Genomic DNA, 24,695 nt, shown 5'->3' with positions numbered 1-24,695 from the left:
CTTCTCTGGCTCTGTGCGTGGCTATCAGCGGTCTTATCCCAGTACAGCACCATCTCATAGCAGTGTTTTGTCTGAGAACAAGGACCTAGTGGGGAAAAGTCTCTGCCACTTAAATGTTCTAAGGGTTAAACATACAGCTATTTTTTTTTTCCTCTGCAAAACAAAACGGTTGCTTTAGTTCTTATGGTTCTGTGGTTCCTTCACTATTCTACAACAGACCCAGGCCTGACAGCTTCATCCGGCCAGAACCACAACTAATTCTGAAAACTTTCTCTGGAAATCAAAGAAAGTGTGTGCTGCGGTGAAAAAAAATGGTCACGTTTCACAGAAAAGTTAAAGATGCCAGCAGTGAAGCTGCCCACGCTGGTGACTGTGGTGGCAGGGCCTGGGGACAAACGCAGCCACACAACGCCTTCCAGGGCGCACACAGGTGTGAGAGCCAGCCTTCTCCCCGCACCCTTCGGGGACAAAGTGCCGACAGAGTACTCGCCTGAGAACATCAGTCAACAAACAAGGACAGGCAAAACAAAGCCAGCAGTTTCCTCAATAGCTTCTGGTTGGGCTCTACAAAGTGACAATTATATCATTTGCTTCTGAGTAAATAATTTAGCAAAATGTTGCTATGGAAAGATCATGGTTTCTACAGGGCCTAAGGGAGATGGTAATTATAAATGAATGCTGCTACCGAATTTAAGCATAAAATGGGCTTCACCATTAAGATTTACTCACAACTGTTCAACCTACAAGCAGACCAGAGCAGGTGATTTCAATCAAGAGCAGAGACAGCGGCACACACCTGGCCCTGCCCCTGAACCAGCATGCATCACAGCACAGGCAGCGCGGAGACAGAAAACATTAAAGAACAATACCCATGAAAACCACTTGGCCACCGAAGTTTCTGAAGGACATGTGAAGTCAATTACAAACATGCTGTTATTTATAAAGTCGAAAAAAAAAAATAAACCAGCGTGAGCACTGGCAGAGAGCACCGCCTGGCTCTCGGAGGTCCTAGGGTCCTTGTGCCCGCCCCTCAGGTGGCCGGACCTACCTGGCTCATGTGCACCGCCGACACCTGTGCAGAGCAGACTGAGGAGTGGCTGGGAGAGTTCGGCAGGGACTTGCAGGGGCCTATGGACAGCTGCTGCTTCTTCCTCGTGGCTACGATCTTCTGGGCCACTGGTGACAGAGACAAAGGAAATCAACGTGAAGCCGGTTTCCTGATGATGGAAGGATAAATCACGGAACCGGAAGTGATCCCTGAGATCACTCTTTCCTTCCTCCGCAATGAGTTTTAGTGGGCACCTGAATACCTGTCACATTCCCCAGAGTGCCTCTCGTCCCCAGCTACATGTGGCTCTGCAAGGTGCTCTGGTCTATGGGACAAGACTAGATGGAAAGGCCACGCGGCAGCCTGGACTCTTCCTCCAGGGCAAGCTGTCTCCTGCCCCTTTCTTCCTGGTTTCTTCCCGGCACCTGCCCAAAATGCATAAACGTGTCTGTTGCCCCAGGAGCCATCTGGGACAGTGAGGTGACATGGGGAGTGGAAGTCACACGTGGTGAAGCAGGACACAGAAGGAATAGGTTTGGGAGGACCACACCCAACACCCTGCACATGGTCCTTAGAAAAGTACGTTTTCCAGTTACATGGAGCACAAACAACCCTAACTACAACAGGGAAATTTAAACCCCTGTGAAAGCCAAAATCCTTTTATTTATTTATTCATTCATTTATTTACTTATGCACTGCCTAAAAAATTATTCTTTACAAGCTATGGTGCAGAATTATACTCAAGCACAAGTAATTATATCAAAGAGCTTTTTGTTATTTAAACATATTACCACACACACCGGAAGTTTATCTTAATCAATACAAATCTAAATTCAACCAGCCATAACTTCTCCTGGCAAATAGGCTCCCTGATAAAGCATACTGAATTTAATTGGGAAGAAAGTCAACGATTAGAAAACTCTTCCTACACCAGTAGGAGTCACTACAGGAGAATAGCTACAGCTTTTACTGGAATGGATGCGTGTCTTTGGGGAGTAGCTGTAATGAAGTTCGGAGATATTCGATCTCGTCTTTGTCCAGGGTGTCGCTGCTTCCAGAGATGGCCAGGAGAAGGGCCCATCACCTCTCCCTGACCAGAGGTTGTAATGCAGAGGGAGCCCATGGTGCTCGGATAATTTCTTTTCCAAATGAATACAATTTTAATAAGGAACTGATGTGTCCACAGCTTATGGTTCTCATGTAAATGAATGATAGTGTAGATATGATTAAGTGAAAATGCAATATATAAAAAATGGCTCCCAGAGATGAAGAAGCAGCTTCATTAGTTACATCCCACCTCCAATAGGCTCCTTATCATCCTGAAAGGATGATATCAATTAATGTATCTTCTCGTAGAGTATTGATCATAACCTTCATCAGCTAATCATGTTTAAATTACAGACGAATATTGCGGCACTCTGTCATTTCACAACCATTGGCATATCGATTGGGGGTCTTTGAAGACATATATTAGAATATTTTAAAAATCATTACATGAACTCAAAAATAAAATCTAAGATCAGATTCCAAGAGCTGCAAAACATGTCCTACAGGTGTACTGAAATCCCAAACACTAAAAGTAAATTAGGTTAAAATCACCATTACCTGCGTTGCTAATTTCTTTCTTTTTTAGAAAAACAACAAAAAGGGTTTTTGATTATCAACCACTCTGCATTTTGCTTGTGCTGCCAACTACAGTTCAGAAACACATAAATGCCCAAATCACAAAGAACAGGGTGCGGGACTGGAGAGCTACATGAACATTTCCTACACATGCACTCCATACACAGCTAAGAGCTGAGAAACTTTCTAAGACAAGTCAGATACATTATTTAAGCCTTTTATAAAATTCCAAGTGCAAAGAAATGCTGTCCTTGAGCACAGAATTTTCCCAGCCAAACCTCTGGACTCCCGTGAACACGGCACAAGCCACATGCTAAGTACTACAATATTGTCCTTATATTCACTGCTCTAGCACATTAATCTCATACACACACACACACACACACATGCACACACACACAAATGAAGTCACAGCATTAGTAAGTGGTAGCATTTTTTTTTCAGGACTGGGGATGGGGATCGAACTCAGGACCTTGTGCTTTGAGGCAGGTGCTAGCACCACACTGAGCTACATCCCTGGCCCTAGTGGTAGCATTTTAAAAAAACTTTTCCAATTCTTTCTTGTATTTGTCCTATTTCTCCATTATTTTAAAGCCCTGTTACGCAAGCGAAAAACTGATTCACAGCTATTTTGCTCTAAATGTAGAGGCTGCTTCAGAACTACATGGGCCAATGCAGAAGAACAGGGGAGAATGGATTCCCTGAAGATCAGGGAAGGGGGAAGAGGTCAGCCAGAAGGAGAGGGGAGCTGGGCCTCCTCTGAGCAGGCGGAAGCTGGCTCTCCAGGCAGCTGCACCGAGCAAGGCCCACACGGTTGCCCTGTGCTGCTGCTGCTGTAACTGCTTTGTTCCCGGGCAGGCGCAGCACGAGGGGCCCTTGCTGAGATGTCCCTAAAGCACTGTTCGGGTGCACAAAGGCCAAAGGGACAACTGCCACCCGAGCAGGCACAGGTCCACACCTCACAGGCCTGTAGAAGGGCCCCCAAGGCCAGCTGTGAGGAGATGGCATGGGGGAATCACCCGGAGCTCGCAGTGTTCACATTTATTTAAATGATGGTAGGGTGAAACCATGAATATCATCTCAGGGTACTAAAGCTGGCCCATAGTAATAACCACTGAGTTTTTGTCTGTATTTGGTTCATCAATAAACGAGTGCCTCATATCTTATATCAATACATGTGTGCCTTTTTTCTCAGTACTAGGAGTAGGGACTGAACCCGAGGACTTCAGACTGAGCCACAACGCTGGCCCTTTGCCTTATTTGATTGATTGATTGATTGGTACCGGGGATCGAACTCTGGTCCTTGCGCTTGGGAGGCAGGCAGCGGAACCACTGAGCTAAATCCCCGGCCATGCCTTATTTTTTAAATTTTGACATAGGGTTTTGCTAAGTTACCCAGGCTGGGCTACAACTTGTGATCCTCCTGCCTCAGCCTTCTAGTGCTGGAATTACAGGCGTGCACCACCAGGCCCAGCTCATCTGTGACGTACTGACTGATACATCACTTACGTGTCTCATGGAAACGTGTGTATAAAAAACTTTGTATGATTTGCCACAAGCGTAGCCCCCTCTGCAGCAGCAGCATCATCAGCAGGGATGAAAGGCAAGGGGCCCTTTGCCATCTACGGCCCTTTCCTCACCTCCCCAGAGGTGCTGCTCAGGGTTGTTTAAAGCCACTTCAAGTCTGCCTGGGTCCTGCGCATGATCGCACTGCAGGTGGCTCACAGCAGGCAGCCATGGGCAGGGTGGGAGGCAGAGCCTCGTGCCCCAGGAAGCAGCACGGCTCATGGATCCTGCCTGACCTGTGATACTTTGGACTGTTTAAAGCCGGGGAAAGCTTTTGTGCACATATTTCCCTTCTTGAACTAAAGAGTGGGACCTTAACCTGGAAAGGAGTTACGTATGTACTTCAAGCAGCACTCTTAGGGCTGTGTCTCGATGTCCCCCTAAAGCCTCACGCTGTCACAGGCGGGCCTTGTTGGAAGAGGATGGATCTAGGGTGTGTGACACTGGGACTGATTCACTGGGCAAGGCTGGGATCCAGGTGTGAGTGCTGCCTACCCTACGGGCAGGGAGCCTGGCTAAGAAATATGGGTCAGAAAGAGCTGTGGCTGTGGCTTGTTGCCTGGTATTTGCCAGCTGCTTTGCCAAGAACTTGCTCCTTTGCGATGCCCCTCTGCCCTGCCACCCTGCCCTGGAGCCCAACTATGAACTGAAACCTCTACAAACTGAGCTAAATAAACCTTTCCTCCTTTAACTCTGGTGTCGAGTATTTTGACTCAGCAATTGAAAAGTAACTAAGACAGTAACTTACCCTTTACTTAGGGGTAAAAATACTACATCCTGAGCAACATCTGGTTTCTATTATCATACTGTTTTAGGGTTGGCAGCTTCTCCATCTAGGGCCCTGCTCCTCTCCCCTGAGGATCAAAGACTGGCTGGGGCGGGTGGTCTGTGAGCTCATTTCAGCCTCGAAATCCATTTCACAAATAAGAACAACAAGGCAGGCAGGACAGCAGCCTGGCCCTGTGATTGCTCAGGACCCCAGCACACAGCAGCAATCACCCAGCTTCCAGGTCAAGGACCATGGACCCTTCTGCCCACACCTTCCCTTTTACTTACACAGGGACAGAAGGGGCTGAGCTTGGCACCTGGCACAGGGGAGCTGCTGTCCAGTGCTCCCTTATCTAACTGCGCCAGGCCTTCAGCAGGTGTGTGCCCGCCTCCCGAGGGAACCTTCCATCCCCTGCCCCTGGCTGAGCCTGCTCATAAGGAGCCTGGGGTCACGGGTGGCCACCAGGAGGCTGGGTCCCATGCTCCTACCTGGGCTCTGGGCACCCCCCAGCATGGCTGGTCTCTCCCTCCTCTCGTGTCTGTCCTCAGGCTTCCCTGGGGTTCCCTCTACTGGAAACTCCTGGCCCTCCTTTGTGGGCTTTTCTAAACTGAGTGCCTTGTGGGACTGCAACTCAGCCCCTTCTCCTCCCCAGGGAAGCTTCTCCATGCTCAGGGTTCATCGCCACCTCCATGCCAATAGCCCCTGAGGGAAACAGTTGGGTTGTGCACACCCCTGGGGCCTCCTGAATTCTAGAACTGTGCCTCCAACGGCCATCAACTGCTCCCAGAGGCATGGGAGTCCATGCTGCCTCACCTGGGCTGCATGTCTCTCAAAGCTGCTTCTCCTCCACACTCCAGCTCAGTGATGCACACCCTGCCCCATTTCTAGGCATGGGCAGGGGAGGCCTAGCAGATGCTGGTTCTGCCACCAGAACTCCCCCAAGTCCATCCCTACTGCTGTGACTTTGACTAGGAAGGGCACCACCGAAGGGCCACAGTCGGATCAATGCAGAGACATGGCTGGCACCCGGCAGGCCAAAGCGGAGGATGCCAGCACCTCTGGCAAAGGGCCAGGAGCACTGTCAGATCAGAGTCTCGAGGTAAGTCTAGCAAACTAATCCTGTAAGTGCTTACAGCAGATGGACTTGTCAAAACCAACTGGCCTCAGCTCAACCCTCATGTGTCCCACAAAAATATTGTAAAGGCACAGTGCACGGAGCCGGGAGTCCCTGCACCCCGGACCCCAAGGCCAGAGCAGTGCCCTCCTGGGATCACCAGTGCTCACCTGCAGGAACCCTGTGAAGGGCGGGGGCTGCCCAGGACTGTAAATCTTCCAGGAATAAATAGAGGCCCCCGGTGTCCCCACTCAGTTTTAAATTATAGCAGAGTGATCATTAAATGTGCTTATTAACTAAGAAGAAATTAATTACCAAATTATCTATGTAGTTTGGAATGTGTGACTCAGGAGTGAAAAAGAAATCTGAGGAAGCTGTTAAAAAATAAGTAAAATCAGAGCCCAAGCAGGAGGGGGCAGCGAGGCCATGTTCTCCAGGATTCAGGCCGTCAGGCTACACAACACGCTGCTCCATGGGGCCTGCAGAGCCAGGACTCGCTGCAGGGCCCAGCACCGCTCCCTGGCGGAGATCCTGCCCAGCTGTGTGGCCCCTGGAAAACACAGTCAGCGTGGGAGCCAGGGCAGTGGGCCGATACCATGGACCCGCGGATCACTGCCATCCTCCTGTAAGGGCATTGTGTGCCTGACCCTCACTGGGCGCATACCAACAGGCAGAGGAAGGGTGAGCTGAAGACAGATGCAATGAAGGGTCATGAGAAGGTAGGGAGAGAAAGCGCTGAAAGGGCCCCAGGAAACACTCCCTGACCCTTCCTGGGTACTGAGGATTGAGCCCGGGGCCTTCACACAGAGCCATATCCCAGCCCTTCAAAAATTCATTTATTTTCAGACAGGGTCTCACTAAGTTGCCAAGGCTGGGCCTGAATCTGTGGTCCTCTGGCCTCAGCTTCCAGAGTCCTGGGAGTATAGGCATGTGCCACAGCGGCGGGCAGGTATTTTGTTTTGAGACTTCCATATCTAAAATTGGTACTGATCTATCCTTCCATAGCACCAATGTTGGGCAGAGTACAGAATTCAAGGCTGATTTCACATCATCTGATGATCGGAGTTACCCAAAGGAGCTCTTAAGGGGTAACAAGCTCAGAGGTAGTTTTAGCTAAACCCCAATGGGGTCTCCCATGGTCACAGTGACCCCCTCTCCCAAGGTGAGGGGAACACTATCATTGTTCTAGAATTAGCTCTCATTTTTTTTTTTTTGGCCACCAACTTTAAAATCAGCTTTTGGGGCATGCCGGGGATGTAGCTCAGTGGCACCATTCCTGCCTGGCAAGCACAAGGTCCTGAATTCAATCCCCTGTAGCAAAAAAGGAACAGCTTTTGGGGGAGGCTGGGGGTACAGAGCAGCAATGGAGCACTTGCCTAACACACGTGAAGGGACTCGAGTTCTACCCCCAGGACTAAGAAAACCAACAAACAGCTCCTGGCTGTTTGTTCTCCCTGGGTTTGTCAGCGTATTTCCCTGGTTTGTCTGGTTGCAACCCAAGTCACCTTTTGCAGAGACCACTTTTACTGTCTCAAAACTGGGGTGCCCAGCCACGTCCGTGTTACATCGAACAAGCTATAAATCATTAGAATAATTTTCCAGGGAGAACAAACACAAATGAAAAAGGTAAGGCATTCACAACTGAACACATCACCAGGTCATTAAGAGAACAGCTGTAATAGCCCGCTACCCGGTAATCAAAGCACAAACGATGATTGACTGTGATCGATTGATCAGCTGTGTGTATCCCCCCCACCCTCCTTCCTTTTTTTGCTGGGGATCAAACCAAGGGCCTTGTGCATGCTAGGCAAATGCTCTACCCCTGAGGTATTCCCCCAGTCTCACCAATATTTCTGTCGTGGTTTTTCAAATACCCAATCTTTAAGCCAGGACAGGCTGCGGTGAAAAAGGCAAGCTTTCGCGAAACCTTCATGTTTTTCCCAAAGTAATGGAGTGAATTCTTAATCCGAGATTCAGTTCTTGTCTGTATTCTTTTTATCTCATTGTATTAAAACAAATTTATCTTCATTTATGTCGCAATTACCTATTAGGGTTGTTAATTTACTGGAAATGAAGCTATTGTTTAATTGCTCCTATTAATCGGGGGATTTAAATGCCGACTGTAATAAACAGTTACCTTCAGGAAGAGCAAAGTCAAGGCTGCTAACATTAATTTCAGAATTTTAGAATGAGGGGAAATTTCTACAGTGTCCAAGGCAGCTGGATTTCCTTTTCCATTTCAGACAAAAAGCATAAGAACATAAAATTTATTTTGAAAAGAAACTTGCACTGAAACAAATATGGCTTATGTGATATTTTTTGTATGTGTACATATATCTCTGATATACAGTTATTATTTGTGGCAAGGGGGACATCAAACCATGCTGTAGGAAAAGCACACTCCTCTCTCTCACATCTTCACAGCACAACAGTTCATTAAAATTCAGTCCCTAGATCGGGCTGCCAAAATGTGGGGCTGTGGATTGCCCCAGTCAGCCCAGCACTAGGTCAGTGGGCAGCAGAACCACAGTGCTGATTGTCCGCCAGGGTTCCACGGCCCCGAATGACTCAGATCCTATGTCCTGACCCCCAGGACCACGGACTTTCACTCCTCTAAAAAGTAAGGGTCAGCACTCCCTGATTTGGGATTGCTCTTCAGCTGGCTTTGTCCATGGCCAGTCAGCATGTGGGGCTCCTGCCCCACAGCGGCACGAACCCCAAACTCCTCCTGGGGAAGGAGGAAGGCACTGTTCCCACTGATACCCTCTGGAGTCACCTCCAACTTCGGATCTCAGGCCCCAGCCTGTCTTCCACACCAAAAGGACACCTGCTACATGGTCAGACTGGATATTCCAATGGCAATGAAGGCTGAAGGCACCACACACACACACACACACACACACACACACACACACACTCCTCACTGGTTAACACAACCCTCACCATGCATCCCTGTGCAGTTTAACTGGCTTTCTTGTCAGCGTATTTCCCTGGTGGAAAATGGTTATATCTTCTAGGTCTTCTACCATCCTTGGGGGCAAGGACTTCATTCATTCAAGCACAACTCTAGCCTGATGCACCAGTCGTATGACTGAAACCCTGTATCTCTGGCTCTATCTCTCTAGGCATTTATTGGGCCAAATGCTACGTTTAGAGTGCTGGTGGCTCCAGAATGCTCTTGGTCATGCAGCTGGTCCCAGAATGCTCTTGGTCATTCTCAGTCCCAGAATGTTCTCAGTCCCAGAATGCTCTTGGTCATGCTCTTAGTCCTGAAATACTCTGAACACTGATACTTGGCCCCAGAATATTCTTGGTTGCTCTTGGTCTGTGCCCGAATAGTTGAGCAAGCCTCCAAAGAGACCAGGCGAGCACCTATCCATTCTATGTTTAATACACACAGAGTTGGCGCCTTTCACCTTTTTCCCCACTGTGCTTCGTTGTGCAGCATCCCTCACTCGTTCACTGGTCCTCTCACTGTGTACCCGAGCACCTAGTACATGCCAGGTGACTTACGGGACATCGAGATCATGAAATCCTGAGGACTCTGGCTGACCACAATGCTCAGGACGCCTCACAGCCTTCTTGTCACAGCGTCCGACGGAAGACGCCTTCCACGTGGCTCTCCGGGACTTTGTTACTAAGGCCTCAGGAAGCAGCACTCACCAGTTTTGTCCCAGAAGCACGACCAAAACCCAAACCAACACCAAAACAAACCCCTCTCCCTCTCTTCACCTGTTTCAGAATTCTCCAGCTCATTCTGGCTCCTTCCCTGTCCAGTGTGTCAGACACTTTCCAACTGTGGGAGTAGAGTGCTACAAAGAAAAGCACAGGGAGGTGGAGCCAGGGCTGGGCGGTAGCGGGCTTCCTAGCACGTGTGTGACCCTGGGTTCCATGCCACACATCCCCAAATAAATAACTAAACAAATAAATAGAGGAAGCCAGAGGGGACTATTGAGAAGTTACAGACATTGGAAAGCTAGAAGAATTTAAAGCAGGAAACATTCACATGGATGAATGAAATATGGGAAAAGTGCTACACCTGCAGAGCCAGCAATAACCAGCACACGATGATGAACAACATGGGACACTGGTGCGTGTGGCTACAGTGCCTGCTTCTAAACTGTGAGAAATCGGAGAGCTCAAAAGCGAGCAAGAAAGCTGCTGCTGGCCGCTGCTCACAGGCAGCACCCAAGCGTGTGCCCAGGGGGCAGGAAGTGCCTGACGAAATCAGCGCACCCTGGGAAAAGATGTCCAAGAGAACCGGGCAACGCACTAGCAGGGCAGCTGCAGTGTGCTTGGTGTCAAGCCCAGGAGGAAAGCAGGTACAGAGCCCTGCACTCCTCCCGCGGGCTGGGTGGGGCTCGTGGCCTTAGACACAGGGGTCCTTCAGGCTCTCGCCTGCCCAGGAGCACAAGGGCTCCCGTGTCCACCTGCAACATCAAGGGGAAGGCCGGGCACCACGCATCTCACTCCACGTCCAGCCAGCTCTCACTGCATTACTCTAGTTAATCGAACAACCACCAAAACGAGTGGGGGCGGTGCTTGAAGCGTTCGTGACAGGGTGCTGATTCCTGTGTCTCCATGCTAGGCGGCTTGAACCCCTGGGTTTTTACTTTTATTAGAAAAAACCGAAAGTGATTAGACGTGTTTTACCAACAGTGTACGCGCCATCCAGTGGAACGCTGTGTGTACACCAGGGTCAAACTACCAGGAACGTGTTAAAGGCAGCTAATGGAACTCAGGTTAATCTAAAAGAGAGAAGGAGATGCAAGAAGCATAAACTAAACTCCTTCAAAGAGAAAAGCATCCTGTTCCCACTGAAAGCCTCGAACAGGGAGCCGCCTATTCAAAGACACTGATTAGAAAACATGTAACATTTCAAACGCTACAATTAAACCCAGAGCAGATCATCTGTTCAAAAGGCCAGGAGATGATTAACTTTCTCTCTCACTTACTCTCAAGTTGGATGCAAATGAGATGCTTTCCCAGCCGAGGCAAGTGAATACCCAATAAATTGGCAATACAATTCAGATGGCAGGGAAGGATCTGAAAGATAAATGGCTTAAACAAAGAGGGGAAAAATGAACCTGTCACTTCTTCCCAACTCGTCAAGCTGTCTGGCGGAGGAAGCTGATGATTCTGGAGCAGAAATGTTTCTGACACCCAAGAAGGTGCAGCAATTCGTTAATGCGTGTGGAGAGGCCACTCACCAAGCCCCCTGCACCGGGGAAGGGGATGGGGCCTACGTTTTCCATCTGCTATGCTTTAAAAGGCGGGAGTGCAGGTTATGAAGTGTATTGACACAATTTACCAGTGGAAAAAAAGACAGACAGTCCTAAGATAAATGCAAAGAAACTACCAGAGGAATACACTGTACTATAAACATCAAGAGGCAAAAAAGGAAAAAACCCGTGAAAATGCGTGTATACAACTGATCATGTTAAATTATTCAAGTTGAAGAAATCGCCCAAAGTTTTAAGGAAAAATGGACGAGGAAATCCAGATCAGTGAAGCTTAGGTGATACCCAGGTCCCTAAACGAGGGAGTACATGGGACCCCACGGCTCCAAGTACAGGGCAACCCCAGGAACCGGGAGACAAACACGGTTAAGCACAAGTCGCTGTCTCCGTACATCATTGAGATCCTCTGCAGACAGCTTCACTGAATTTATCAGGTCTCATCTGCTTCCTGTTTTAAGATGTACACGCTAACAGGAAAAACACAGGCTTCACAACTTCTCCAACCTCCTTGTCTGTCACAAGCTCTTTCTCTTTCAGGTGCCTTTTAACTTTCAAGAAAAATGGATTTATCTATCACAGCCGAGTCTGTTTTCCTATTTCTGGAAATAATTATCGTTTACAACAACCTCCATAAAAAAGACATTTTCTTCATAAAGTGGGGGAGAAGACTTCTCGGTTGGAACCTGGGGAAATTATTCCTCTCCTCCCCGGCTCCGTCGATAATGAGCCAGCGGCGGCGTGGCCCCTTGCACGGGAGGCCTCAGTAGAAGTGACAGTGACACACAGGGTGAATTATACAACGTATTGTGATGCAATTAGGAAGAAGGATGAGGTGACAAAACAGATTTCCACTTGGTCCTCAACAGGGCTCTGTGCGTTAAGTCACTGTAATACTCTCCGCACTACCCATCAATTATTATTATTTAACTGGCACTCCCACCAGAGCCCCACCTTTCCCGGCATACAGAATCCTTCGGGGTACGCTGTGCCTTTTGTGGGATAACAGTAACATCGGCCACTTAAGTTATGATGAATTTGAGGGCCTGAATAAAATAAATGATGTAAAATTCCATATAATTAACAGAAAAATCTAGATAACTCCCACAGAGGCTGTAACTGAAGAGTTTAGCACATAGTGGAGAAAAACTTTTCGTAAGTTTTTTTCCCCTCTCCTTTAATAAGGAATTAAGTTTATCAATTGCCATTGTAATTACTCACAGCACCTCGGGTAATTAAAAGGGCTCTAAATCTAATTTTATTTACATTTAGAATACCTGAGGTCATCTCCGATCAAGACTTCACATTTGTGACTAATAATGTTTAAGTGTTAATTAGAGTTCAGTGGAGAATACGGATTGATTCTGAATCTGTAATTTGCTGTGATTTAGCAATAGGATGGAAATCAAAGTATCTTCTTCTGAGATGTAGCAGTTTCTGCTGAAATTCATCAAAGAATCATACATGCCTTTGAATCCTGGAAAGTCATTTAAAAGCGTCTCATAATGAAACTATGCACTTCTACCTGTGAGTGCTGCACATTAAACTGTTTATCTGGCCCCACCTTAGATACCTACAATGGTAATTTAAACACAGTAACAACTATTTGGAGTTTCCCCTAATTTTTTATAATGAACAATTTAAAGAATACACAAAAAAACTGACAGTGGACACACATTACTACTACACCCAGATTTTATAACTGCAGCACTTTGCATCCATCCATCCACCGCCCCCCATCTCACCTTTCCATGAGTTTCAAACATGGTAAGGGCATTAGCTCACTCCTACACATTTCGGCAAGCACAGCATTTACCAGAGTCCATTAAATTTACGGTTCTTTTATTTAAGATTAAATGTACAGACTACGAAATGCAAGTGGTACCATTCCATGAGTTCTGACAAATGCCATGTAATCCAAGCCCCCACAATCACGAGCACGTCCACCACTCCAGGGAGACCACACCGTGTCTCTGCACCCAGCACCACTCACGGCAAGTCACCCACGAACACACGGTCCCCGGAATACCACGGCACTCACAGCCTTCACTTCCGGCTTACAGGGCTCCTGGGGAAGGGGTGACTCTGCCCAAGAAGAGAGAAAGACCTAACTGCCAGTAACTTCCCCAGTCCTGCCAAAGCCGAGGAAGGAGCAAAGTGCTCCTATTTTCAGAACACTGAGCTGACTGCTAAACCCATTTGACCTGGGGGATGCAAGTGCTATTTGCACTAAAGAATAAGAGATTAGGATGACTCTTCAGATTATAAACTCAGAATCCTTTTCAAAGAGTCTTGCTCTATGACCCACCCTAAGAAAATATTCCTCATCAACAAAATCAAAAATGAAAAACAAGAGGAACAATGTCCTTCGTGATATCATGGTTCAAATTCACTGAGAAAAATGGTTTTGAAAAATAATCCACAGTGACATTTGAAACCAGGTTATAGAATCAGTCTGGATCTTTATACTGCCTTGCACACACCCAGGTCAGAAAAAAGTATCATTGTGTCTTAATAGTTTTAAAAAAGTGAAAAACTGAAAAATAAACCAAATCGTGCCATGTGTAGCACATGCAGCTGCCAACAGCTGCCTGCTGCAGTTCGTCCTCTCGCTGCTGGCTGCGCAGCTCCTCAGAGGCAAAAGGGGCACCCGGGCTTCTGTGCACCCTAGGGTGCCCCAGTGTTGAACCCCAGGAACTGACACCATTCGGGGTGTACTGAAGAGAGAGGAGTAACTATGACTTCGAGGAAGTTGTTCAAGTAAGGTTGCTTGTTCTTCTGCATTTGGAGTTCTCCCACTGGTTTTACCTGCTAACAACAAATGTTTCCGTATGAACTTTTCTGGTGCTTTTTGGGAATTCATTTTGAGGTGACAAAACAATGTGGGTGAATAAAAAGAATCTGAATGTGTGCTAGTTATTACAGCAAATCACTGGAGCTTAGCTCCAGACGTGGGGAAAATAATTTCAAAGCATTCCTGTCACTTCATGGAGGACATTCAAAATACTCCTGTGGATGTGATATGTAAATAAAGGGCAAATTACAGCTGGGAAAGTCAACATGGCAGGCGATAACATTGTCAAAACAGTTTAGAACGTATGGTATTTATTTCCTTATTCAAAAGAAAATGAGCTGGAAAAGATGATAAAGGTATCGATTACATTTTTGTATCAAAACAGGTTTCCCTTTGGATGGCAAAAGTATTAAAATGGAAGAGAATATACTGTACAGTAGCAAACGCTACCTTCAACTGTATTCAAAACCCACCTGCCACGCTCTGAATGGAGGCCCGGGATGCAGTCGACAGTGCTGTGTGCTCTGATTGTTGTGTGCCACCCTCCGAGGGGCGCTCCACCCATTCTGCCTGAGCCCCTCCCGTGGGCAGGCTCTGTCCCCAGGCAGAGCAAGGGTGGCCATTCGGCTACAGGCCTGGACACCCCCATCCCCACTGATGCAGCCACCGGCACAGTGGGAGGCAGCAGTGCACTGCGGGGTCGGGTGGGAAAGAGGCGGGCGGCCTACTAGGTAGACTGCGTGCTGTGTGGATCCTACACAACAACGCCCACACCCCTCGGAACCCGGAGGCGACCCGTAGGAAGAGGCATCTACAAAAGCCTGGTTCGCAATCCCCAAAGCAAACCACAGGTGGAAAGAACGTCCTGTGTACTTCCTAAAGCGGCTCCGGTGGCCCAGCGGGGCACAGGCCTGGCAGTTCGAGGCCCCCTGTCTGCTTAGGACCTGGCTTGCTAAAGCTTCTCGGTGCTGGGAGATGGTGCTCCGGGAGGGCACAGGTGTCCAGTGGAAAGCAGCTACATCGGGGAAGCATGATCTAGTTTCCCATGAAGTCTCAACTCCTCATTTGTGCCTTCCTGGCCTTTCTAAGCATTTAGCTGTCATAACATCCATAATTCAGCATAGAACAGGCATCACAGATCATTTATTATAAATCTTACAAAACATATAAGGCCCCTTTGCACTTTAATCATTTGCTAACAGTTACAATAAGATTGTATTAAAAATTTAAACTGTCCTACTGAAGCAATTTACCTTCGAACGTCCATTGCCAGGGAATGAATCCACGGGATATGAATGTCGAACTCTTGGTCGGATTTATTGCACCGAAGAATATTTCTCCTGATACAGCTCTGATGAGTGAAGTCTAATGACTTTACTTTTATTACTTTTTAAGCACTTAATGGGGAAATTTAGACATTTTCACAAGAGTGAGCTTCAGCAGGAATGGTACATTTAAAAAATGACAGGTAGAGAGAGGTCTACGAGATTACTTTGGACATACCTGGATTAAATGCAATCAGTGGGAATTTAAGGCGATGACTCATACCACAGGCTTGCCTCTATCATTATTAGAGTTTCATTTTTTATTGTCTTAAATAATAGTCCAGAGAATATTTAGCAGAGTAGCCGTGGAGGCTTTTATTATTATACATGTAAAAATTTAAAGCCACTGAAAACCCCCACAGTATTTAATTTTTTCCACACTTATAAACCACCTACTGGAGGAAGTCGCAGAGCAAATACCATAATTGTCTCAGTGTAATTACCCAAGCCTTGGTAAGGGTCAACTGCTTCTACCACCAACCACACTGTCAGCAGGAAAACTACCTTGAAAATGCTAAGAAGCAAATCTAAAAGTTTTCCTTGACTCGAAGTAATTTTTCCCCCCAAGTTAGGCCCACAGCTGTGATCTCTCAGATTTCAATTAAAGCCCAGGCAGTAATCCTATCAATCACCGAGGACTATAAATTTCTTATCTTTCTCATTAGCTACACCATCACACAGCTTAAATATAAACATACCTTGGCACAGGGCTGTAAATTACTTGGAGCCCCGCGTCAGAAGAGGCAGAGATGACTGGAGCAACTCTGGGCTGCGCTCGCTACACTAAGGCTGATTTACACTTCTCAAAAAAATAAAAAGCCACCGAGAATCACACTGACAGCGGATCTCTTTGAGTTTGTTTATTTGGCTTAAAACTGGTAATGACCTGTCTTTATTAGTATTACTAAGTTTTATGTGCAAAATCCAATTTTCTGTGGAAATATATTTCTGCTGCATCTGCCAATAATATGCTTTGCAGTTACCTGTAGCGATTAATTTTTTTTCAATCCTAGATTCCTCAACTTATTTTTAAAGGATTTAAAAAAACCAACAAACTATTTTTTTGAAATAAAGTTGAGCACAGCTGTATAGACGCAGAGATGGTGGAAATGGGGGGATGCTCAAGGAATGATGCCTGCTATTCCAAGTAATTTCTGGGCCAGCGTGTGAACACTGTTGCTCTGAGCCTCGTCGGAATGGCTTCATCAAATTTCGCGCACCCCATCCTCTAACAAAGTGCGGACTGCAAAACCTTTCCCAGCAGTGCACACTCAGAGTCGGGTGCTGAGCCCTTACAGCACAGGGAGTCAGAGCTCTGCTCCAGCATCAGCCAGGAGCTCCCGGCTTCCTGTCTCATCCTCTTTCTGCCTAATTTAATTAATTGTATCCTTCAAATTAAAATGGATGCAGCACATTAACTCGCTAGCACCTTCAGCCCGCAAAGACTGTAGGTTAGCGATAGTCATTACACCTGCAGGAAACCACCGCCTGGCTGAGCGAGACCGGAACCCAAGGGCGTCTCTAGCCAGGACCACGCTGCCACCTAGTGGCCTCCGCTGGGTTTACCCGACTCTGGAAGAGCAGCTTGGGCCTGGAGCTGTGACAACCCCAGCACAGGAGGTCTGCCATGTTCAGAGCAGCCCCATGGGACACAGGAAGTTCCAGGGGAGTGAGCTGGGAGGAGAGCTCTGCACTGCATGCGATATGAAAAGCACACAAAATTCACCAAATCACTTTCAGACCACAAAGAACCCAAGGGAATTGGAGGCAAAAAGTCAATCCAAAACAAAAATTATCTTGAGACCTAAGACTGAGTGAAAAGCGAGGATGAAGGTTAAGTGTCTCACGTTCTCTCTAACATGAGACTCAAAGTGCAAATACTATAAATGAAGAGCAAACTAAAAGGGTCATGGTAGGAAACAGGGGATCTGGGAAAGGAGGGAGAGGGAGGATAGGGGAAAAAATGCTCAGGATGTGATCCTGATCCCATCCGTCCCCCAAGATGAATGGAATGGAATTACTGGGCACAGCACACATAGTAATAAAAACAAAAACACAAAGGAAAAAGTTACCAAAGGGCTGTGTTCGACAGCATGTGAATTTTAGCTTAGTGAAAAATACAAAGCGCTCCAATCCACTGTTTCTCAAAGGATCTTCCAGCTCAAGTCCCCTGGTTACCTCTTCTCAAGGTTGAGGACTCTTGACTGACACTCTGGGGAATACTTCGTGGACTCTCACTGGCCGCTCTGTGCCTCCGTTTCCTCATCCACAAAGTGGACACACAGCACATGCCTCGGGGTGGTGGTCAGGAGCGAACCTGCTGATGGCATGAAGCGCACAGCACAGCCAGCCTCACACGGGGAGGTGGTGATGGCTCCAGAGAGCGGGGACGCCGAAGGGACATCGGGCAGGTCCCCTCATCGCCCTCGCCCTGTCCTAAGCCTTGGCAGGTGCTCTGTTTCCCAGCGGAACTTGGAGGAACAGAGAGAGCAGAGTCAGAGCTGCCATGGGTCCAGCCTGAGTCTGGGTCGGGGAGCGGTCATTCCTCACACGGTCCAAGCACATGGGGCCTCTGGGACACCCACGTGCAGCCAGGCAGACAGCTGATCCCAGGCCTCCGGCTCAGTACAGGGATTGCACCTGGTGGAAATCCAATCACCCAGACACCCACAGATGGTGCCGATCAGGGTCAAGGCAGGGAGGGGTACAGGAAGCCCTGCCCCACCCAGTTCTCTAGAACACTAAAGCTTGGGAAGATGTAAGGGAAATGAACACCTACAAACGTACCACGGAGGGCCAGCAAATACAATGCTGCCCATATTTGTTTCAGCTCTTTATGTGCTAATGGGATGTCACCTCATTTCAGCACCTTTGGGGCATTCCCAGCATGGCCACTAGGTCCCTTGCAATGCTCAGGAAGGGTATACATGTCGAGCTTATGTGGCGGAGGTCCAAGCGAGCTCTGGTGACACACGGAAGAGCACCAAGAGCCAGCAGCAGTATGAGTGGTGGCTGGGGAGGTACAGTACAAATGGTGTGTGTGGGATGTCCCCACATCTGCTGCTGCCCTGGAAAGGCTCCCACGCAGGGCTGACCCTCGAATAATAAAATGTGCTGAGAAGGCCCCTGGGCTGGGGCAGGGCAAGCACAGATGAGGAAGGCCTCACCTCCCTGAAGCCGGGTCCAGAAGCAGAGAAGACAGAGGCCTGGGCAGGTAGCAGGGGACCGGAGAGCTCTGGGAAGGGCTCCGACAGGGGCTGCTGTCTGAGAAGCGGACAGGACTCCGCCCCCCACATCTAGGCTAAGCAAGGGCACAGCAGCTGCAGGTGCATGGAGCGTGAGGTGCACACAGGATGAAGTGGGCACACTCGGGCATGGTGTCTGGCACGGGGAGACCCTCCCTGCGTGGCTGCCCAGGGAGTGGATGAGGCCCTCCAGAGGCCAGCAGTCCTGGCCCCACGATGCCATCTGCCCTACATGCTGGCCTTGGGGAAACTCTGGGGGACAGGGGCCCAAGCCAGAAACAAGTCTGGAAACCTTCAACGGCTTCACAGCAGGGAGGAACCACAGCTGGACTCCGTGTCAGACCAGCATGAGGCCACGGCCATGGAGATCCGGAAGTGGATCGGCCGCTGCGTTACAGAAGGTGGGCGGCTGATAAATGGCCCAGGGAGACCCAAGGAGACCTGGACGTCTAAAACTGAACTGGGGTGTTGGGGAGAGGCTGATGGACAGGAGGCATTCTCCTGTCACTCCCTAAACCACCTGTATGGAGAACTGGCCAGGTGCCACGCACTAGGACCACAAAGTGAAACGGGCACTTTCGGATCCTGCAGCTCTCACCAGGTAGAATCATTTCTTAAGAGGAAGGAGCTTGTGTCTGGTATGCATTCAAAAGAGGACACAACACAATTTCTAAGTTGTACTAGGTCCCATGTGTGCATTTTTCAAGGAAACCAGGAAAATACTGGAGGAAAAGCCTCAGGCGGGAGCCAATGGCAACACAGCGCAGCCCAGCAGCCCAGGTGAGAGAACCTCCAGGCTTCCAAGAATCCCAAGGGCACCTTCAAGTGAGAGCCCCAGGGCCCTTGCATAGCACAGGGTATCTTTGAAAAGTTTGTCACAAGTTCCTGACACTTTCCCAACATGTTTCAGTCTGAATTACTTCCAGGAGGCTATGGTCTTGGTTCATTGCGTGCACTTTGATTTGAAGACAAGAAAAGGCTCCTCTGTCCCTCACATCCGAAGAGCAAACGCAGAACAGCGTTGGGCAACCATCAGGAATGTGGAGCACACCCAGGAACCCAGCAGGCTCAATGCTGGAGGCAGGCGGGCAGGAGGGGACCAGATACTCCTCGGCCGACGGTCAGCAAGCTCTGGACTCCAGACACCCAGAGAACACAGAGTGCTCATGCACGTGCAGCTCTCACGGCCCTCACCTGCTCTGCACCCAGCCCTGAAGATCCTTAGCCAGTGGAGAGGAAGTCTGCAGAGCCACAACTGCAGGGAGCACTCAACGGTCCTGCCCCAGACTGGGCACAATTACCGCTTGGGCCAGGGCCGTGCATCCCTGGCTGGTTCTGGGGCACCAGCAGGACCCTGTGCTGTGGCCCTCTCTGTCCACATGGGCCTGACCTCTGCACCCCACCAGGCTGCTGGCACATAGGGCAGCCCTGCCACTGCAGCCAGCGGACTTCTCATTACTATCACTCCTCCGGAACATGCTCACCCACAAGGGGAGGCTATCCATGACAGATGTGACTTGAGAAGGAAGTCCTGCATCTCCCCACAGGGACACTGTCACACATGAGCAGGGATGCCCCACACCTCGTGACCTGATTCTGGAGTCCAGTGTGGAGCGTCAGAGGAGCATGAGCAGTCCTGTGGGCTCAGCGGTGGGGCTTGCTCTCTCCCCTCTCCCGAACTATCTCTCACAGGAGGGAGGCCAGCCAGGGATCCCCACTAGACTTACCGACAATACCACCTCGGGTCACCGGAAGTCCGCTGGGGCCACATAATTGGGAGCAGCCCAACAGTTACTTTAATCACTGCATCTAGACCCAGCTTCCATCTGGATACTGCGCTTCACTCCATCTTCGTGTTGCTTTTCTCAGTCCTCAAAGGCTTTCCTATGAGCAATTTCTAGGCGACTAAGCTCAGAGGTTTTGATGTCTGATCCTGAGTTTCTCACTAGCTTGCCTGACGCGCCCAAATCCATGCTGGCTCGGAGACACTGCCCACTGAGATGGAAGGAGGGCTCCACCCCAGCCTCGGCCCACTGAAGAGCAGCGGTTGGTGGGCTCTGCACATGCCTGTTTCCCAGCCCCAGACAGAGGAAATGACACAGGGTCTGGAATGTGGCTGTGTGCGGCCAGGCAGCTGGCATTTCTGCTTCTTGGACTTTCTTAATGTGGCTTCTTGGATTCACATCCCACGTTCAGGGGAAAATGTGCCTGACACCCAGGGTCCAGACATCTATTGTTTGAATCATCTAAGATTTCACACTAGTGGTTGGTTCACCCATGCTAATACTTAACTATAGGACAGTATATCAAGATGAGTGAGATTAAGAAATTTAGATTCGCTCATAGTAATAACTTTTGTATTGGGCTCATAGTAATAACTTTTGTATTGGGCCTGCTTAGTTTTGCTAAGCATCTTTTAAAAAGACAGACTGAACTGACTTGCAAGCGAGATATGGAGATGCTCATCTTCAAAGAGAAAATATCTCTCTTCAAGCAGGAAAAACAAATCTCTTCCATGAATGTCAGCAATATTTACAGGCGGGACTTACTATTTTACGTGTGAGCACAAGAAAGGAAACAAAGGGCAGCCCGTTAATTAGTGAATAAACTGTAGTTATCCAAAGTGGGCCCTGCACCTGCCAGCTCAGAGAACCGTCACAGGGAGAAAGTGATTAGTCACTCAGTCCCCTCAACAGGCCCAGCGGCTGTGATGAAGGAGTCCGCGTTATTACTTAAAAGGATCAGAATTCAGTGAATTAACCTGTTTCCAAAATGGAGACAAAAAGAATGGGTACAAAGGACTCAGTGCTTTTTTGTCCTATAGCCCTACAGCATGGACAGAGCCATTACAGCAGCTAGGATGGGCAGGTGAAGAAACAGGCCCAACCCAGAGGTGGCAGAAGGCTCCCGAAGGGCAGAGGGGCCCCGCCATGGGCTGGCCATGGTACTGGCCTCCACTGCAGCAGTGGCTAGTGAGGATGCGCTTCTCTGTCATGTCATCTTCCTGGGCCTCCTGCTACTTTTACGACAGGTAGGGATTTTATTGCAAAATATCCATGAGCAACCTACAGGTGCATTTCAGTTGGAGGCATTCTCAGAAGAGGGTAATAAGGAAGATATCTCCATCTCACAGTGGGTAAACTGAGGCAGCACGATGCCAAACCATGGTGTAGAAGATTCTACTATTCAGCTGAGCTTGACCTTCATGGGCTATAATCCTTGAGTGCTCTTTTCATGGTAACCAAGCAACACCTGAGAGGAAGATTCAAGTATCTTTTGAATTCACAGCTTATCCACAAGGAGCTACTCGATAACAGCTTTGAGGAATTAAACAGCAAGTTGGTCAGGCGAAATGGAGTTTCTCAGGGTGTCCCGCCATTAATGAAGTTATGGGCACAGCTGGGCTGCGGGAGGTTTCATTTACTGCCAGCATCCTCCTCATCGAGTCACTAATTCCACCTGGGTTTGGGCTGCGGCAGCTGTGATGGACCCATTTCAGCCTTCGAGGCCCTTTTCTGGAACAAGTAGTCACGCGCTGCTGAAAGAGGGCCGGGGGGCTGCGTCAGGGGCTTTGCCCTTGTGGGAACGGCAAAGTGGACTCGCACAAACTTCGACGGCTGCAGTGTCACCAGGTTCGTGAGCTGACCAGCTGCCCTTCAATCTTGAGCTGCTTTGCCTCGCCTTGGGGGCACTGGTAAGGCTGCAAGCATCGTCTGCAGCCAGTGCAGGGTTAGGGAATTGATGGCTGCTCCTGGGCTCCGGAGCCAGCGCCCTGAAGAGCGTGCTTGGTACTCAGCACCCCGGGGCACACCCCCGGCATGCACACTGCGTGACGCCTGGTCAGCAGGAGCCACGGCCTGTTCTGCCCACCGTGTTCCTCCCTGCTGGACGCAGAAGCACGGAATGCATGCGCCGGGTCTAGGAAACAACAGAGGCCATGACGGGGAAGACAAGGGGGCTGGGGCTGGGGCTGGAGGAACCATGGAGGAAGGGCGGGGCAGAGGAGGACCCACCAGGGGAGACAGCAGCTGCACCGGGATTCGGGATTCGAAGGAGCAGGAGGCAGAGCTGTGTGTGATGCGGCTTTTGGGACTGGGGTGCTGGGGCCGGCTGGGGCTGGAGGGAGGAAGGGGGGAGTAGGAGCTCAGGTCAGCGGCTCCCTTGACTGTAGCCCTGGTGAGGGGAGCAACCAGCACTGCAGAAGGAGCTAGTGGCCTCGGGCCCTCTGCTCCATCCCGTGAGCCTCCTAGGCGGCCCTTCCAGGCTGGGATCAGCCCTAGGGAAGATTCGAGGCCTGAAGGAGCTCTTCTTGCGCCTCCCGTCCCATGCGCCGGCGGGTCTCTAGGCCTTGGCGGGAAAAGGCCCTTGTGTTCCCGCGTGTCCACCCAAGCCTATGGTCTCCTGCCGCAGTCCTGGCGCACTGGACCCTCTCGCTATCTGCATGCTGTCTCTCTTCCCCCACTCTGCTCTTCTGCCTCCCACTTACAAGGGGGATGCATCCAGGGTCCCAGCGGAAGGTCCAAGAACTGCCCATTCCACACCTGCCTCGTCCATCTGCAGAAGCCTGCGCCCAGCTTGTCAGAGGCTGCTCAAAGACGACTCCGGGCACTAGGGTGTGGCGCCTCTCAGCCCATCTGCCCACTCACCTCACCACCCTGGGATTGGGACTGGGACTGGATATTCCTGAGTCCGTCACTGACTCCAACCACCCACTGGCCACCATGTTTCTTCCACAGCCATCAGCTCCTCTAGGTCACTTTCATACCTGTCTGGGAAGACTCCCAGTGTGCCAGACTCGACCTTCAATCCTCACACTAGACTTACGAGGAACTTAGGGACAGATCTTTATAAAACCTGACTTAGCTTTGTAATCTGTCAGCAAAAAGGGGTCACAAAGAGCCTCAAGGCCATTTGTAATTTTCACCTACTGGATGATCCCTGTGATATCCATTCTGCTACTTGCAATGAGAATCTGACTTAGCGAGGAGGGGCTCCTCTCACCTGTGGCTGCTGGCTTCCCCTAACCGCATGGTTCCCTGTGAGCAGAATGCAGGAGAGGGGACCGTGTCAGGCTAACGCTCTCAGGACCCATCCATCCCTGCACCTTGGCTCTGGCCGAGCCTCCAAGCCGAGCACGCCTGACCCAAGTTCAAGGAACCCACACTGCTGTGAGCAGATGCTGGACCGGGAGGTGGATCTCAGGGACCTCAGGCTCTCAAACGCCCACAACCATGAACCCAGAGCCCAGGCTGCGTCTTCGGGGCTGCTCAATCTACAGCAGGCAGTGGGAGGTAGGAATGCCACAAGGTCACAGAAATAGAGCTTTCAGAGGAAATCACATGATACAGTAACGAGCCTCAGGTCTTCTAAAAGCAAATTAAAAAGGACAAAGTCCCAAGTGTACTTCAAAAGTATTGAAAATTGACTACACGCACATTAACAATAAAATGATAGCAGGTGGGATAATAGGTAATTTTTATTGACTTCTGTATTTTCCCAACAGGTTATATTAATCAGATTGTTTGCACAGGCCCCGCTCGGTCGCCCTGAGCTGGGGACGAAGTGCTGGCCAGGTGGGAAGTGGTACAGGATGCTGCCCTCTATCACCCAAATGGCTTTCTATGCCCCTCCCTCATCCCCACCATCATGTTTTAGAGCAGCTAAGTGAATTATACATTATGCTGAAAGGGGTCTTCCTACATTACTTAATTTCTTCAACACCTTAATTGTCCTCATACCACACAATGGCGTGAACCAGAACAGCTGAGTTTCTCTAATAACCCTTTGGGGAAAGAGCCTGCCAAGGAAGCGGGTAGAGAACGGAGGACCAAGGGAGGCCTGTCACAATCTCTCTTGCCCATGTCTAATTTTTAAAAAAGATCATGTAGTAGCACGAACCAGTGACTCAATGCAAACAACACAAAGGAGAGAAGATACCACAAACCCTGCAGTTAAAGGAGGGGAAGGACCGGGT

At 49.4% G+C, this 24,695-nt stretch overlaps 1 protein-coding gene and 1 long non-coding RNA gene across 10 annotated transcripts in view; one reads left to right on the top strand and one right to left on the bottom strand.

Annotated features, from left to right (window-relative positions):
• Agap1 (ArfGAP with GTPase domain, ankyrin repeat and PH domain 1) overlaps nt 1–24,695 on the bottom strand; it is a 483,149-nt gene that overhangs the window by 250,361 nt on the left and 208,093 nt on the right. For all 9 annotated transcript variants that reach the window (XR_015450541.1, XM_004868376.4, XM_004868378.4 and 6 more), the window contains one exon: nt 1,049–1,176. Coding sequence is in view for 8 of the 9 variants with exons in the window: in XM_004868376.4 (XP_004868433.1) it covers nt 1,049–1,176 (128 nt within the window). In the remaining variant the exon portion in view is untranslated. The remainder of the gene's footprint in view (nt 1–1,048; nt 1,177–24,695) is intronic.
• LOC110346397 (uncharacterized) overlaps nt 5,727–24,695 on the top strand; it is a 33,155-nt gene continuing 14,186 nt past the window's right edge. Inside the window, exon 1 of the long non-coding RNA XR_002390424.2 lies at nt 5,727–6,105. This is a non-coding gene — a long non-coding RNA (uncharacterized LOC110346397). The remainder of the gene's footprint in view (nt 6,106–24,695) is intronic.

The sequence above is a fragment of the Heterocephalus glaber genome, unplaced genomic scaffold (genome assembly GCF_053883595.1).
Source record: "Heterocephalus glaber isolate CG9 unplaced genomic scaffold, H.glaber_assembly_v1.0 deba00001004, whole genome shotgun sequence".
NCBI lineage: Eukaryota > Metazoa > Chordata > Mammalia > Rodentia > Bathyergidae > Heterocephalus > Heterocephalus glaber.
Note: the sequence above shows the minus strand (reverse complement) of the source record. Positions and strands in the feature narration are given on the sequence as shown.